This window comes from Chinchilla lanigera, unplaced genomic scaffold (genome assembly GCF_000276665.1).
Source record: "Chinchilla lanigera isolate Chin_1 unplaced genomic scaffold, ChiLan1.0 scaffold00077, whole genome shotgun sequence".
NCBI lineage: Eukaryota > Metazoa > Chordata > Mammalia > Rodentia > Chinchillidae > Chinchilla > Chinchilla lanigera.
Window position 1 is genome coordinate 5,057,901 of NW_004955478.1, and position 16,598 is coordinate 5,074,498.

At 43.2% G+C, this 16,598-nt stretch overlaps 1 protein-coding gene across 5 annotated transcripts in view; it reads right to left on the minus strand.

Annotated features, from left to right (window-relative positions):
• Nucleotides 1–8,024: 8,024 nt before the first annotated feature.
• Nucleotides 8,025–16,598, minus strand: part of Cep112 (centrosomal protein 112kDa) — a 517,700-nt gene continuing 509,126 nt past the window's right edge. For all 5 annotated transcript variants that reach the window (XM_005402141.2, XM_005402139.2, XM_013503230.1 and 2 more), the window contains 3 exons: nucleotides 12,389–12,490; nucleotides 9,131–9,195; nucleotides 8,025–8,194 (listed from right to left, as the gene is read on the minus strand). In XM_005402141.2, the coding sequence (XP_005402198.1) occupies nucleotides 8,191–8,194; nucleotides 9,131–9,195; nucleotides 12,389–12,490 (171 nt within the window). In that variant the 3' untranslated portion in view covers nucleotides 8,025–8,190. The remainder of the gene's footprint in view (nucleotides 8,195–9,130; nucleotides 9,196–12,388; nucleotides 12,491–16,598) is intronic.

The window sequence follows — 16,598 nt, forward strand, 5'->3', positions numbered from 1 at the left end:
TACTGTGGTGGCGACCGAATCTTTGACCTACTTTCTGTGCACAGAGAAACACTTCTCTCCCTGGGGACCTGGACCAATTTATGGGACTACTGCACGCATTTCCCAAGTTCTTGTGTGCCTCCAGCCTCCTGTCTCCTCTGCTTCCATACTGCTGCTAGACAAGCGCTCACACATCAATTTCTAATGGTGTGATTCTCCCGCTTAGATGCTTTAATCGTTCCTTGTTGTATATAAAACTCCAAACTTCTCAACCACAGAGGCAGTGCAGTGCAGAGGAAAGAGCAACAGTCAGTGAATCAAGGACGCAAGAGTTCCATTTTCTGCTTTCACCAGGTATTAGATATGTAGTCTTGGGCAAACTTCTAGACTTCTCTTTGCTTCAGCTTTCTCAAGTATAAATAATAATTATGACACTATTGAGGACTGTCATAAGATGCAAATAGCTTTCATTTACTGAATGTTTATTGCATGTTAAACTTTAAACAATACATTATCTTACTGAATCTTCATAATCATGTTCTATTTCCTCCTCCTCCTTTTTTTTTTTTGAGATAGGGTATTGCAGTGTAGGCCATGCTGGCCTTGAACTTGCAATCCTTCTGCTTCAGCCTCAATAGGCCAGAATTACAGGTTTGTGCCACCATGCTAAACTATTTACTTCCCTTTAATTCATTCTTTCCTTATCTCTCTCCTCTTCCTTCCTTTCCCTTCTCCTCTTCCCTTTCTTTATCTCTGTCCCTCACTTTTCTTCCTTCATTTCTTCTTTCTTGTCTTTCCCTCTCCCTCCCTCTGTCTCTCCTTTCCTTCCTTCCTTCCTTTCCTCCTGCAGTACTGGGGACTGAACCAAAGGCCTTCACACTGAGCTACATCCTCAGCTCCTTTTTATAAATTTTAAGTTTTAAATTTTAAGACAAATTCTTCTGTGTTGCTAAAGTGCCCAGGTTGAGGTGAACTTGCGATCCTCCTGCCTTAGCCTCTCAGAAAGCTGGGATTACAGGTGTGCCCTACCATGCCCAGCCATGGCTTTCCTTTCTTAAAATGAAGACACCCAGACTCAGAGAGCTAAGAAACCTGCACAATTCCAGTTCATCTGAGTGCAAGCCCTTGAGGGACCTGCCCTGAGCCGGCCCAGAACTGAAGTCAGTAAACATAGTCGCCCTTGTTTCCCACCTTCGGGCTCTAACACCTTTTTTTTTTTTGGTTTTGGTTTTTCTCCGGTACCGGGAACCGAACTCACGACCTTGCGCTTGCCAGGCAGGCGCTTTGCCGCTGAGCTAAATCCCCAGCCCCTCTAACACCTTTTAACATCTGTGTCATACTAATTTTCTCCCAGCAGATGTGATCTTCACAGTCAGAATGAATGTAGAGGACCGGGACCACTGCACGGGCTGCAACAGCATCTGGAAGGCTTCTGTTACATTTCTACCCACTGAATCCTGCTCTGATCTTGAACTCCAGCCTAGCTGTCACTTCCTCCTCCTCCAAGACGTGATTTCAGATGTTGCTGCGTCCTTGGAATCCTCATGATATTTGGCATTTCTCTTATACAAAGATCATATTCTTTCTTGGATGATAGGCTTTCTTTTCTTCTCTTGTGGATCTCAAGACCCTTATGGGCAAGGAGTATTAGCCAAGGTCTTGTTCACTCTTGCACAGGATGGGAGAGGCGTTCAGCAAGAATGTGCAGAATACTTCATTTCTGAGCCAACTTACTCAAGTTTTGAAGAATTCAGCTTGCTTTATAGTTTGTCCTCGTGTTAGAGGGGATATCACAGGGAGAATAATAATTACAATGTGCAAAGGACATGGGGCCAATTACACTTCTGTTCCAATAAGAAGGTAGAGCCTGTGAACAGCATGTCGTTTTAGGCAAAGAACCTAACAAACAGCAGGGGCCAGCAGTAGGGTGTCTACTTAGATTTGCTATCTTAATTAGTCTCTTTAAAAAAGATTTGGGGCAATATAAAGAAAAGGTGTATGGGTTTGCCTTTGAAGCTGTACGGGTTTACCATTCCACTTACACACATCCACACAGACACTGACACACACACACAATCAAAATAAGATCATAGGGTTTGTAAAGAAAACCCTTCATCCACTTGCTTTCTATTCCAGCAGCTTCCAAAGCCACATGCTCAAATGCGTAAATAAAAATACCACAGAAGAAAATCAGATAAATTCTAAGTGGGAACTCAGTCAGAGAAAGGTTCCCTCACACCGCCAGGAATATCACTCTGGGACGCAAACTGTGACCAGATCCTGAACTCTGAGAAGGAGCAGGTGGAGGCATGCGGCCCGGCCTGGATAAATATTTTTCACTGCAGATGCAGTATGTGACAGGCCAGACGCTCTGTCCTGAGCAGGAATTCCCACAGGATTGGGACACTGTACCTGCTGGCAAACACTGAAGTGTTCAAGAGAAACTGGCCACGAACCAGAGGTTACACATAACTTGAGATATAGCATCAGGGCTGACGCAGGTAAAGAAAGCCTAGGTCGGCTCACCTGAAACAAAACTGTGAAATGCAAAGCTCAGCTCCGAGAAATCTCAGTTGAGACGGACATATTTCTTTACAAAAGTGCTAGATTCTCAGAACCCTCCACCCTCTCTTTAAGGAAATACTTTCTCCTCCTAAGGAAAAGGTGGCTTTTTTCACTCCTATTTTCCTTTCGCCCTCAAACTCTCAGGCTCTGCTGGATGAACAGAGATGAACTGCAGTCAAGCCAACCCTTTTGCTGTTTTCAAAATACACGGTGCTCACTGGGTTGGCTCAGGCATCTTGGAATCGTCCTCTGATTTGCTGAGCTCAGAGACATGAGAGAGTCAGGCAACTGCGAGGTGGTCCGGCTCTTTGCACTTGGCTCTGTGTGCGTATTTACATTCCGCACTCTGGCTCGGCTGAGAACGACACTGTGGATGAGCCGAATGCAAAAACAGATAACTCAGTTGCAGTGGTGAGAACCCTAACAGGGCAATTAGGAGGCTGATTCATTTGTTTATCTGGATGATTATGTTCTACTTAGTTGAGTAGTTTTTAAGTGTTCTGTGGTTCAGAAAATTTTCCCTCTCAGGCTCATCAAGTCCACATCCTTCCATGTGCCTGACAGTTCCACGAAAGAAGAAGAAACCATCCTAAGCACAGGGTATGGGTTCTGGTGGACTTTTATAATAATACACTTGCATAGATAATTACAATAAACAGTGCATACCAGGCCCCAAACAGGAGTTGAATAAAACCCCATTGGACTGTGGTTGCTACCATCTCTCAAAAGAATCACAGAGGAAGACATGGACTTGTTGAATGTTCATAACTCAGAGCTTCCCAAGAAGTATTTCTAAATCCCAAACTTACCCTGTGATTACAGCAATACAACATACATTTACAGATTATTTCAACAAGAGGGGGATTTTTAGTAATCACTTAAATTGGGGCTTCTCTACAAATACTTCTTAGAAATCTGTATAACAACATATGTGGCCCCCTAAAGAAAAGATTAAAAAAAATTCCATGGGTCAAATCATTTTAGGATATTCCAGGATAAAGTGTTATGTGCTTCTCCACCAAATGTGGAGTAGGTTAAAGATGGCCAGAGATTCTTTGACTTTGCTGGGATATACACTGTCTACTTTTGACTCTGGCTGGGCTCTTTTTTTTTTTAGTACTGGGGATTGAACCTAGGATTCTCAACCCTTTACATTTTCTTTTGAGACAGAGTCTCATTAAATTACTAAGTTGTCCAAGCTGGGCTCGAACTTGCAATCCTCCCGTCTCAGCCTCCCAGAGTGCTTGGGTTACAGCCATGTGCCACCATGCCTGGCTCAGGCACTGTCTTTGACAGAATACAGTAGAGGTGTTGCTGTGACATTTTCTGGGCCTAGGCCTGCTGGGACTGATGGCCTCCACACCTAATCTCTCACTGGGCTAGTTCTGCAGGGCTCCTCACAGCTGCCATGCTCCAGCCAGCAGGCAGTATGAGCTATCCACACGGGAGTAAGCCTTTGTCTCCCGTGACTGCCGCCCAGCAGACACCTGACTGTACTGCTTGAGACCTATGTGAGCCCAGCACTAAGACAGATGATAACACATCATTGCTTTATAATAAATATTGTTTAAGCCATTAGGTTTTGGGGGTGGTGCTAGCTAGTTGGCAATCAGTAACTATTCACACATGGATGAGGTAGTAATGTAAATGTGAATCTTGAAGACAGGATACAGCGCGTCACATTTCCTAAATATGACATCTGAATACTACAGGACAAATCACCCAGAACAAGGCTTCATGGAGTATTACTTTGAGAAACACTGACTGAGAAGGTTGACATGATAGAGCTGGAGATACACTGGTCTAGTACTGTATAGTACCGGTCTAGTACTTTATGTTACAGAGTAGAAAAGTGAGGCCCAACCAGGTGAAGGGAACCGCCTAAGAAGGCACAGCTAACAGACAAACTCTACCTGTGAAGCACAATTTCCTTTTCTAGCTAAAGGGAAAGGGCACGGGCCAAATGGTTTCATTCAGGTAAACACAGTTTAGCTAATTAGATGTACGGTGTCAGGCTTCTTTTTAGGAAGCTTTCTTTCTGCTCAGTGATAATGATGTGTCCAAGTCCATGTACCAGAGACCTCTCTTAAATGGCAGACTACCAACGAGGACGTAAGATGATTTACTCCTCTCAAGTCTAGACTAAGCTTTGGTCCTCAGAACAGCAGAATCTAAAGAAGCACCCAGGGCCTTTGGTTTTAAAACATATGCCGGATAGAACTTCCTCCTTAAAATTGAAATGTCTAGGACACATTTTCAGTGGAATCAGATATTGAAGAGGAATGTAGATTTTAAAGTTTTGCAGTCTTAGCTAACAAATACTGTTTCTCCTCCATGTGAGAGGTAAAATGATCTGGTTTCATTCTGTTTTTAAAAAAAATCCAGGGAAGAATGTTAACACTGACCAGCTCAAAATCTGGGATATCCAATTTTTACTTTTCAAATACCATTAGCTTCCTAATCAAGCCTCCAAAGCTAAGAATCACTCTACCAGTTGAAAAAAAAAGTTTTATCTAATTATCTTCTCTCCCTACTTTGAATTGACCAATGATGTATCTTTTTCTGATTCTATCAAAGGGGCTGTCAGGACAAAAGCACATCCAAATTTAAGTAGGCTTTAGTTAGCAGACTTAAAATTGATCATGCATTTTAGTTTCAGTAACTTGCAATTTTTATATCCTTTGATAACTCACTTTAAAGAGCAAACCGTCTTTAATGACAAGGCTTAAAAGAGACGACCTTTCTGAACAAAATATGAAAGCTCAGAAGAGATAGTTCTTTTAAGGAGACTATGAATTAAAATGACCTTGCGTTCTGAAACTTTTCTGCCACCAGTTTTGATGTTTTACCTTTCCTTTTTACTCTTAGACAGCTAAAACGCCACCACTTTTTGGGACGGTGCTGCACTTCAATGAAGAAGCTGTTAATTGCTAATTCACACTCCCAGTATCCCCTTCTTGCACTTTTCTTCTCAGACTTCTTTAATGAGGTCGCTCCCCACTCAGAGCGCATGCCCCTCACAGAAGCAATCTCTGTTAAGAGGTGACGTTACAGGTGAGGTCTGAACGAGAGCTATTCGCTCGAGCCTCAGTCAACTCTTTCAGACAAGCCATGAAGCAAGTGTATCCAGGCTCTGTCTCCTCTACCTTGGGAGTCCACTTAGGACTGTGGAGCTCACTGTTGAGGTTGCAGGTTTCAAAATCAGAGGTCACATACCCTGAAAGGGCTCACCGCTTGGTGACGCAGAGACGGTGGACTGACAAAACTGTGACATAAGCAGAAGACGGAGCAGCCAACTCGGCTGCGAACTCTGCCCTTCCTTGACGCCTGGAGAATAACCAGATCACAACACACACCCACGGCACTGCAATCCCCGATCCCAGAGCTTCTGTCTGCTCCACTGCTCGCAATGCCTTATCCGTGCTACCCACGGACAATTACATGTTGAAATATAAAGAGCACAGGTGCATGACTCAGGTACAGCAGCCAGCAGTGATAACTGGCGATGTAACTAGATTAGGTGCTTGTGATGAACAATTGATCTTCCACAGGATAAAAGCAAAAATAAAATCTTAGATGATTTTATAATAAGACCCAGTGTTTATAATTTATCTCCTGAGCACCTGCTTTTCTCCCAGTAGCCATTCATACACTCTGAGCTCAGCTCAGTGAGGAATTTCACACAAGTCAAATGCAATTTTTCTTTCTATTCCTTTATCAGAGAATATTCACAAAAACATGCATGTCAAGCACCCATTCCTACCCTAGCCAATCAAAATGACCTGAAGTTTCATTCACCTTGCCCTTAGATATACACGACATACTTCAGAAGGGAAACAGGATCTGGGTAGTGTCAAAGGTTCACCAGTCCTTACAATTGCATAACCCTTGAAGTAACAAAAGGAAAGAATGGCAGGTAACTTTCCAGAACACCTACTGATATTTACTCATGGAAACCAGTATTCTGAGGGGGAGTTCCAATCCCATCATACAATACAATTCACAAAGTATTTTCACTTCAAGCAGCTAATAATCTTACCAATGAAATCTGCTGAGCCTCAATCTGTCTTTCATAGTTTGCGCAGAAGTATTTCACATTACTCTTGTAGCCATAATTTTTCTGTTCCGAGTACTAGATCACAGCCCGAGTAACAACTGCCTCGTTAGTGTCAGGCGGCCTTAATAGCATCTGCTACCATTCTGCTTCCGCTGGATATTCATGAAGCCCGTGCAGTAACATTTTATGTGTAAGATAAATCAGAGCAATCTAAGTCTAGGGTAGTAGCGTCAAGTGTCACCAGCACAGCAGTGGCCCCATGGAGATGATTTAATGCAAGAACACCAGCCTCCCACTGAAGGCCACCGCACAGCCTCGTTTTGCTTTGGAAGTCGCTGGAAAACCTGTTACATGTACTTCCTCATCATCTCCATGTCTCAGTCACAGTACAAAGAAAGGGTAATTAATCCTCGAGCAGCACACAACAGACAAGGGCGTGGGAAAGAGAAAAGAATTTTGAAAAAGTGTAAATAAACTTTTGTCCCGGCTTTTTACAGTAAACCAGATGAATACAGTCCCGCCCATGGGCTGGCGTTTTAGAGTCTCTCAAAGGGCCCATGACACGCACCACAATGCACTCAAGAGGATTTCACTGCAATTCTAAATGTCCTTGGCAAATTAGTGTTGGCCAATTAGCTTTGAACTGCTTGTCGGCGTGGCAGGGAGAGGTACTCAGGCTTAAACATCTACGCACGGGCCCAAGACCATGTGCCCTCAAAGAGAAGGTGCCCACATAACAACATATAACTAACTAAAGCACAAGCTGAGATCCCTTGCCAATGTGCTATGTTCTCATAACATGACCCTACCCATAGGGCCTCCTTAAGGACTTCGATCAACATACCAATTAAAACAACCGTCGCAAAAACAGAGCTCAAGACAATAACAAAGCCAGGGCCCCTCTATATACTCTTTCCACTGTGCTATCTCTGGAGTTCCAGGATCAGGCCATAAACCAACATGACAAACACTTCTTGCACTGATCACAGATGACCCAGTGATTTCTATTCTAAACACCAACTTCATGCAGTAATTTATGGATTCGATCTTTGATAGAAAGTTTTTCTCTAAAGCACAACTTGAGATTGTCAGTATTTGCGAAACACCATGCGTATGTTACATTTGAGCAGATGAAATATGATAAAAAGTAGAAAGAAAACTCATAAGTATAAAATGATAGTTTAATAAAATATGAACACAAACAAAAACAATGTAAACAGGTGTAAAATTTTGATACAATACTTTAAACGTGATTTTGATCATACCCAATGGTAAACTTTTATGCAAAGCAGTAACAAGGCATACCATAAGAAATCACTTCTTTTTCCAAGCTAAGCAATTCTCAGAACACACTCAAAGGCACACAGATATGAAAATCAGAAATAAAGAGATGTTAAAAATAACTTAGGCAGACACAAAATCATTCCACTGATGTAAATGATGCATGTTTTTATGATACTAATTACATGTAAGTATTAAAAATGTCACTGATCTCACAGTTCATTTTACAATATCCAACTCTTCAAACCTGCTGGAAGAAGTCCTCCGTGCAGCCTGGACAAACGCACCCATGGAGTTCTCTCATGAAGTTACCTAAAAGCCAAAAACCTTGATTATGACCTTTGGACTTGACGGGCCTGTCCGTTATAAAACATGTTACAGTTCTGGAGCAGTCAGGGGTTAAAAGGAATATGTGGCATCAAAATTACCATTTATGACTATAAGGGATCAAATCTTATCCGTAAGGAAACAAACTGACTCTTTGGAAAAGTGAATAATTCGTAATCTCTTTCCTTTTAATTCAATGCCCAGTAAATGGTTCAGTCTTTCACTGCACTAAATTAAGCCAGGTTGTCAGTCTGACTGAGTCGGAGCAGATAAACCCATCTCCAGCAGTCACGTCCCTGGGAACCTTTCACTAAAAAGGGCTCTGATGTCCAAGAGGAGGGCACCCTGGGGACACTGGACCCTTGTGCACACGTGGTCATCACTGAGGCACTGGCTGTTCTGCTCCGGATAGCAGCACCAAGCCCCCCCAGGGTCAGGGGTCTGTGAAGACGTAACCCACACGGCAGGAACTGCATCATCTCATGCTCTTTTTCTTTCTTGAGACAAGGTCTGCCTATATAGTTCAGCTGGTCTTGAACTCACAGCACCTCTCCTTCAGCCTCCCAAGTGCTGGGATTACACGCGGTGGGCCACCACGCCTGGTTTATCACCTCCAGCTCTTAAAGGAACACGGTGTGTCCTCTGCCCTGCAACTGGCTTTCAAGGGATGTCTTGGCAATTGCCCAGGGGAGGCCTGTACTTGCTGTGCCCTGCAGACCCTTGCGTCTTCTTCTGATGGGACTGATTAAGCCCTTGATTAACAGAGATAAATGACTTCTCAAAGAAGGGCTGACAACTAAAACTACCTCTTTTTTCAGAACTGCTATTAAGTGTGCGTATGATAAAGAGAAATAGCAAGCCAGGAGACTCGCAGGTGCAAACAAGAGAAGTCATCAGAAGGCCTCTGCTCATGTGCTGTACCTTCTGCCTTGGTAGGTCATCAGCTCTTCTTGGAGGATAGACGCTCTCTTTTGCAGAAAGTTAACCTAGGAAAGAGACCTTGTATGAGAAAAGGTGAACGTGGCTCGAATGTCAATACTGCCTGTATGGTACAATAGAATTTTATTTTGATTCAGACAGTTCTTTCCTGAGATAAAGCTCACAAGATTTGCTGAACGTCAATGGTGCGTATGTGTGTGTATGTGTGTGTGTGTGTTAATTTGGTCACACGCTATTCCAACTGAAAATCCACCGGAGGCTACAGAATAACTTCAAACTCCTTACCACAAGAGCTGCTTTAATTTGGCTCCTTCCTACCTCTGTGGCTTCCTTGCTCTTTGCGCCCTCCCTGATAGGACCACTTCACACACCCCATCTTCCACACACTGTTGCCCTTTTCTCTCTTTCAAATATTATAGAAGTTAGGGGCTGAAATAGATGTCATATCAAAATTTGATCATGTATGACTACAAGAGATTAAATCTTATCTATACCAAACAAACAGAACCTTTGGGAAAAATGAGTGATTTTTTTTTTCCTTTGTTTTTCTGAAACAGGGTCTTGCTATGTAGTTCAGGCTGGCCTCAGCCTCCTCCTGCCTCAGCCTCCTAAATGCTTGAATGGGATCGTTTTTCATTCTCTCTTTGTCTCCTATTCAAATATACGCCTATGGAATCTTTCCAGCTTTCCCAAGTGCTCATGTCTTCTCAGTCCCACTGGCTCCCTCTTCTCTTTTGGTGCCACTTCTGACATCGCTGTGCTGTGATTTGTTTTTATCTCTGCTCCAAACCTGGAAACTTCTGGGGCAGGGAGCATTTTTTTTTAAATCTTTGTATCCTGGTTTCTTTTACAGTGCTGGGCATGTAGCTGGCATTCACTAGCTGTTTAATGAATGAATGAGTGAGTGAAAAGAAAATTACTGCTTTCTGGAAACCTCAATGCATCCTGGGGATTCCCTGAGGTTGAGAGACAGTATTCTGTAGGGGAGAGAGCCTAAGCTTTGCCTGGAGTTAGACCAACTTGGGTTCACTTCCTGGCTTGGCTTCTAAGACTCTAAGAAATTACTTCAGCTCTCAGTGCCCTATCTGTGAAATGGGGTTAAGGACAGCGGCAGTGCTTCCCAAGGTAAGGAGGATGGTGTGAAATGAGGAAAGCGTGTGGTAGAGCCCTCACAGCAGGTAACACCCCCACACCCCCACTCTTGGGGCCCCCAAAGATGGCGGAAACTGGATAGCCTAGCATATGCTCCTAAGCCAGGTCTTTATGATACACTGATTATTTTGAAGCATAAATTTCTATATGATTAAAGACACTCGTAACGCAAAGATTCAAAAGCACCTTAGACAACCAAATAAAACCAGTTTGGGAATAGCTTACTATAGCTTAATATAATCAAGAGCCGGTGGTATTTGATCGTTCGGAATTGTTTACTCTTGCCTCGTTGGGCTGGACTGCAACCATGGCAACGGCTGATTCTGAAGCCCTGTTATAAAAGCGTACAGCTGGCAGAACTAAAAAACATGTTTGAAAGAGAAGAAAGCACCGTCTTCCCAAATGGGTGCCTATCAAAGCGGCCCCCTTGGGTTTGCTTATTTGTAATATCACCCCGTTCTTCATTTTACCCAATTGCTCAAATGACCCATAGGACAACTGATAATTGTGACAGATGCAAGGATTACACTGATTCAAGTTCCCTCCCCCACATGATACTGCAATTGGAATTTCAACCATTTCTGAAAAACACAGGCACCTGTGCTTTCAAACTAAATGCGCTCACTCTATGGCTTGTGACTCCTCCACGCAGCTGCCGATTCTGAGGCCCTAATACAGCTGGCAGCACTTGCTCTCCAGGTCAACATCCAGTTTTAGGAGGCTGAAGTGGCTTTTATTACAGTCACATGATCTGGATGATAACAGAAGTCCTGCAGGTGGGTATCGGATCCCCTCCCCACCTCCCAAAAAACAAAACAAAAAACCCCTCCCGTGAAGGTGTCGAGTCCTTTCCAGCCGATCCTGTGGAAGGTCTGCTACAAAGTGAAAGGGTAAAACACACCTTGAGGAGTGCGTTTATGGAAATAAAGGTTGCTTAACCATTTGTGTCAGTGCGCTCCTCCAGCGCTTATTTTTATGCAGGGACAAGCACAGCAAAACTTGTTATTAGCCTACAGAAGGAACAGTAAACAGTAGCAGAAAGACAGAAACACAGTGATACCGACTTTAGTTCACAAAATTAATTATTTCCACGATTCTGGCCCCAAACCAAATCAGATTTCCCCACAAGGTCAACGTTGAACCTAAACACTGAATTTGATTCAGTTCTCGTCCAATTTGATTTGTGGCCAGAATCACGTAAAGTATTAAGTTCATGAACTGAGGTACCCTGTCATGAAGATTCCTGTTCAGATAAGAGACTTTTATTGAGGAGCGTTTAAAAGAAATAGCCATTTCATCTTACATCTTAAAAATTGCTAAGGTGAATATTATCAACTTGTATCACTTATATTGTAAACAAATTTATTGAGTACATTCTATATGCCAGGCACAGTTCTTGGCACATGAAGTACAGAGATCCTTTCCTTTATGGAACTTTTCCAGGAAAAAGCCTAAAATTTTTAGGTGTATTGGAAATGGAACTATGTGAAGTCTTTCTCAAGTTAGAGTTAAAAAATTCATTAGACCAGCAACACATAAAACATTCAAACATACAGAGGTACATAGAAACCTTTCCCCTAAGCATCTGAAGATAAATCAATCTCATCTCTCATTATCAATTTTATAAATATTTAACCCACTGGTTTGAATGCCTTATCATTATTTTACTTTGAACCTAAAACACATTCTATCTCTAAGAACCATATAAAATACACCGGAATAAAATATTCTGAACTTAATGGCATTTTTGTTTTTCTGCACTTTAGCACAGAGTAATGGCGTTTTGGACTTGGCATCAAAATGAGTGGGATACTGGAACTCAGACTGTAAATGAGTAGAGGTTGCCACGACTGAACTTTTTAATTTCAGGGGGCTTTTAAGAAAACCCTATGGAGACAATGAGTTCTAAACTAGTAAGAAAAATAATTAGAAAACAAAAACAAAAACAGCTCATCTTGTGTGGTGGGTTATGCTACGATATCACACTGACTCCCGGCAACAATGTAGAGTCAAATTTACATGTAAGTTTCTCTCCAGGGTGTGTACGTGACTGAAATTCTTGGAAAATGCTTCAGTTCTAGTAATTACCTGTGATTTCAGGGAGGAAATTGTGTCTTCAAGTTCTTGTCTTAGAGATGCTGGCATCAACCCCTTGAATTTTGTTTCATATTCTTGCCGTACATAAGTTATCTAGTGGGAAAAAGTGAAAGTCATTGTTTTTTTACCACAGCAATGATGATTTTGAATTTAAGAACTCCAATAATCATATCTATTGATCACAAAGATAAGTTTGCTACACATAGTCAGAAACCAGACAACAAAGATGACATAACAGTAAAAGAGTTCTACAAACTGAAAAAGCCACCTAGCCTGACCTTGTGACTCTGGGATAGTTAGTCCCTGTAACGGAACTTTTTCTTCATAATGATTATTGACATAATTTCAGCATCTAAGTGAAATATGCATTCTCTACTGTCTATTCATGAGGCACCCCCATGCTACCCCTGTAGCTTGCCCTTGATCAAGATGTGAACGAAGACCATACTAACCCATGATTTCAGGACAACTCATGACATTTCTTTGGCTTGATTAAAATACAAGTAGGTATCTGGGTGCTCACTTTGAGTCATATGATTATGAAGAGTTGGGTGATGGTGAATCTGCAAAGCTGTGGCTCAAAGCCTCCTCAACACTGGAGGACAGGTAGCATGTTCTGATCACAGTGACTTTCCCTGGTTCCCAGGTTTCTTTCTGCTCCAGAATATAATCAGACCCATGCTCAGCTAGTTGATGTCACTGCCTGGCTAGGGATATAGGTTGTTAGCTCATCTGGTTCACCTTTCTAAAACCTAACAGCGAAAGTGGGCATGGTGGAACTGAAGCCTTTGGAAGATGCAGAGATAAGATGAAGACGTGCATGTGAGTGTTCATACAGTGGTGTCTTTCTATAGCTCTATTTCTGCATTTCTCTTCTTTCTAATCTAAGATGTGACAGAATTAATTACTTTAAAAACTCTTGTGGAGGATTAAAAATGGTGAACTAAAGGCCTACAGTAAAATACAGCCTCTCTGGAATCTAGCATCAAGATGCCTGGGAAAACAACAACTTAGGGAAGAAAAAATAAATTAAGAAAGACATCTTAGTTACTTTACTTGTTGCTGAGAAAAAAAATACCCAACACCCCAAGTTAAGGGGGAATGGTTTATTTGGTTCACAGTTTGTAGAGGTTTCAGTCCATAATCAGCTGGCTCCAAGGAACAGCGGCACATGGCAGAGGGGCAACCGTTCATGGTGGTGGAAAACAGCAAAAGCAACAAGAGACCTTAACAGCCTACCAGGATTAGGGAAGTGTCAAACCAATCAATGGACTGATTTAGTAACCACGACTTAGTAATCACCCACCCTTAATCCCAGCACTACACACTCTAGATTCAGTCACCTCTGAAAAAGCCCTATGACTGCATGAGGCTCTAGGGGGACATCTACACATAAACTGTAACATTCTGCCCATGGTCCTCTAAAGACTCATGCACATCTCTTAATGACAAAGGCATTTAGTCCATCTCTAAGAGTTGGCAATGTCCTAGCAGGTTCAGCATTGCTGAAAAGTCCAAGTCCAAAGTCTGCTCTGAGATTTAAGACAGACTCTTAGCTGCAAATCCCTGTACAAATTAAAAGAAAGTTAAACACTTCCAGTATTTAATGGCAAAAGATGGACATTTCCATTCCAAAAGTTATAAACAGGGGGATAACAAGAAACGGGAACAAAGCAAGTCCAAAATTCAGTAGGGCAAACAATAAATCCCACAGTTCCACATCCAGCATCCCTGGCAATCTGTGGCAAGTTGTGAACTCCAAAGGGCTTAGGTGGTCCACCCCTATAGCACTTCTGTTGGTTGTAGCTCCCATCGCTTCTTTCTTTGGCTGGCTTTGCTCACTCCTTGCAGCTCTCCTTGGACAATACATGTTCCTGGCTTCTCCAACCTTCTGGGGTCTCTACTGCATCTTCTGCTTCACATTTGCAGCTTCACACACTGTCCTCTCAGGGGCGCACTGCCTGGCCTCCCAGGCCTTTTTCTGAAATCTGGGTGGGAGCCTTCCTGACCCCAAAACTCTGCATGCAAATAAAATCAGCACCACATGGGTGATGCCAAGGTCTGCTGCCAGCTGGAGCATCAGTCAGGCTTCCTTCGTTCTTGCTTGTTGGTGTCAAGTGCCTGGATCACTGAGCACGCTGAATCCAGTTCTTAGGAAAAAATTCTCTAGGCCACCACCATTTTGGAACATGATGCTCTTGGGCTTTCTGCTCAAAGCAATGTCTTTCACTTTTGCAATTTTGTGTTGCAAAGGGTAGAGTCTTGCTACTTCTTGTGATACTCTCAAGGCCATTTTTTCTATTCTGTTCTTTCTCAGCAATCAAGATCCCCTCTGCTCTATCTTTGCAGAGGAACTTCACTGGAGCTTCCTTTCCCACCAAGCTTACAACATTTTAAATCATCCTGCTGGGCTCTTTGCTCTTTATTCTCACCATAAATCTAGCTAAAAGCTCCTAACAGTAGCCATGCTACTGCCTCAACATTAGACTGCCTAATTTTCTTCTACAAAATTAATTAGTCTGCCTCCCTTTACCTTAGTCTCATGCAAAGTCTTGGATGCAAGCAAAATGCAGACAAACTTTCTGCCAAGGCATAACATGTATCATCTGGAGTCCAACAGCCAAAGTAGTCCTTCCCAGCAGAAACCTCCTGAGCTGGTATTTACCAACAGAATTTCTGTCAGCCTTCTGGTCTTCTGAAGACTAATCAGAATCTCTCATACAATAGAGCCTCAGGGGTTCCAGCTGTACTTTTTCAGCCGGCATCTCTGAACCTTTCAGAACTCTTACCACAAGCCAGTTCCCAAGGCTTCTGAACCATATGGTCGGGTATAGTCACAGCAGTGACCTTACTCCTGGTACCGAACTCTGTCTTAGGTACTTTTCTCTTTGCTGAGACACAGCACCCAAAGTTAAAGGGGAAAGGGTTTATTTGGCTCACAGTTTGTGGAGGTTTCAGTTCATAATCAGTTGGCTCCAAGGAAGAGTGGCGCACGGCAGCGGGGCAACAGTTCATGGTGGCAGAAAACAGCAAAAGCAACACGAGACCTTAACCGCCCACTGGGATTAGGGCAGTGCCAAACCATTCAATGGACTGATACGGTAAGCACTCACTCTTAATCCCAGCATCACACACTCTAGATTCAGCCACCTCTGAAAAAGCCCTTATGACCCCATAAGGCTTTCGGGGGACATCCACACACAAACCAGAACAAAAGAGCTGCCAGAAAAACTAAAAACTAGAGAGAAGCTGAAAATAACACAGAAAATAACGAAGTAGCCTGGAATGCTAATCTTGGTTCTTTGGTAAGCGGACCTGTCTCCACTAACACAAGGAGAAGGGTCAGCTGCCCCAGGGAGAAGAAACAGATTATGTTGGCAATGTTAGTCCCAAGAAAAGCCTACTTATTATAAACTGCCAAAAAAAAAGCATGAGGCTTTACTCTCTAAGCATCTCCTTCCGTATGGCAGACTAGAGTTGGAAACCCAGTGCGGTGGTGGCTATGTTTGAGAGTTTAATCAGGAGCCAGTTTGGAAAGTGGTTAATTGTGAAAGACTGAGCTGCTCTAGGAATCAGAAGCCACAGAACAACTGCACGTCAGGGGTTCTAGGGTTATGCTACCATAGTGGCTGGGTGGAGACAGACACAAGAGACAGTTGAAGAGAAGGTGTGGGCTAGACATAGTCCCCCTGAGAAGGTTAAACTCCCTGCTGGGAAGGACACGGGGGTCCTGCTCTCTGGTGTGAAACCAGGCCAGTAGCATGTGGTCTTTGGAGGGGCCTGGGCCTGGAAGTGCTGGCATTCAAATCCAGCTGACTGCTTGATCCCCTCTCCCCCACCCCACTGACTACAAGCAGCACAGATCTCAGGGGTCTGTTTGCTATGCCAGTGCAATCAGGGATAGGCCTCAGCTTGGATGATTCCCAGCCTGGGATGCACACACAATGGAGCAGGAGGGCCACCTCATCAGCTCACAGGCTATAAAGCCAGACGGAGAAAACAGTTACTTAGGCTATAAAGGGGACATGGAAATTGGGAGGGGCTAGAGTGAACATGGCCCTAGGGCGATACCCTTGATGAGCACACCTAGCAGAAAAGGAGGAGCAGGACCCAGCATTCATACACAAAAACATGAGTGTAAAAACAAAATAAGATTTAGCAGCAGCCCACCCTCTCCCATGCTTGGTGGATTCCAATACTG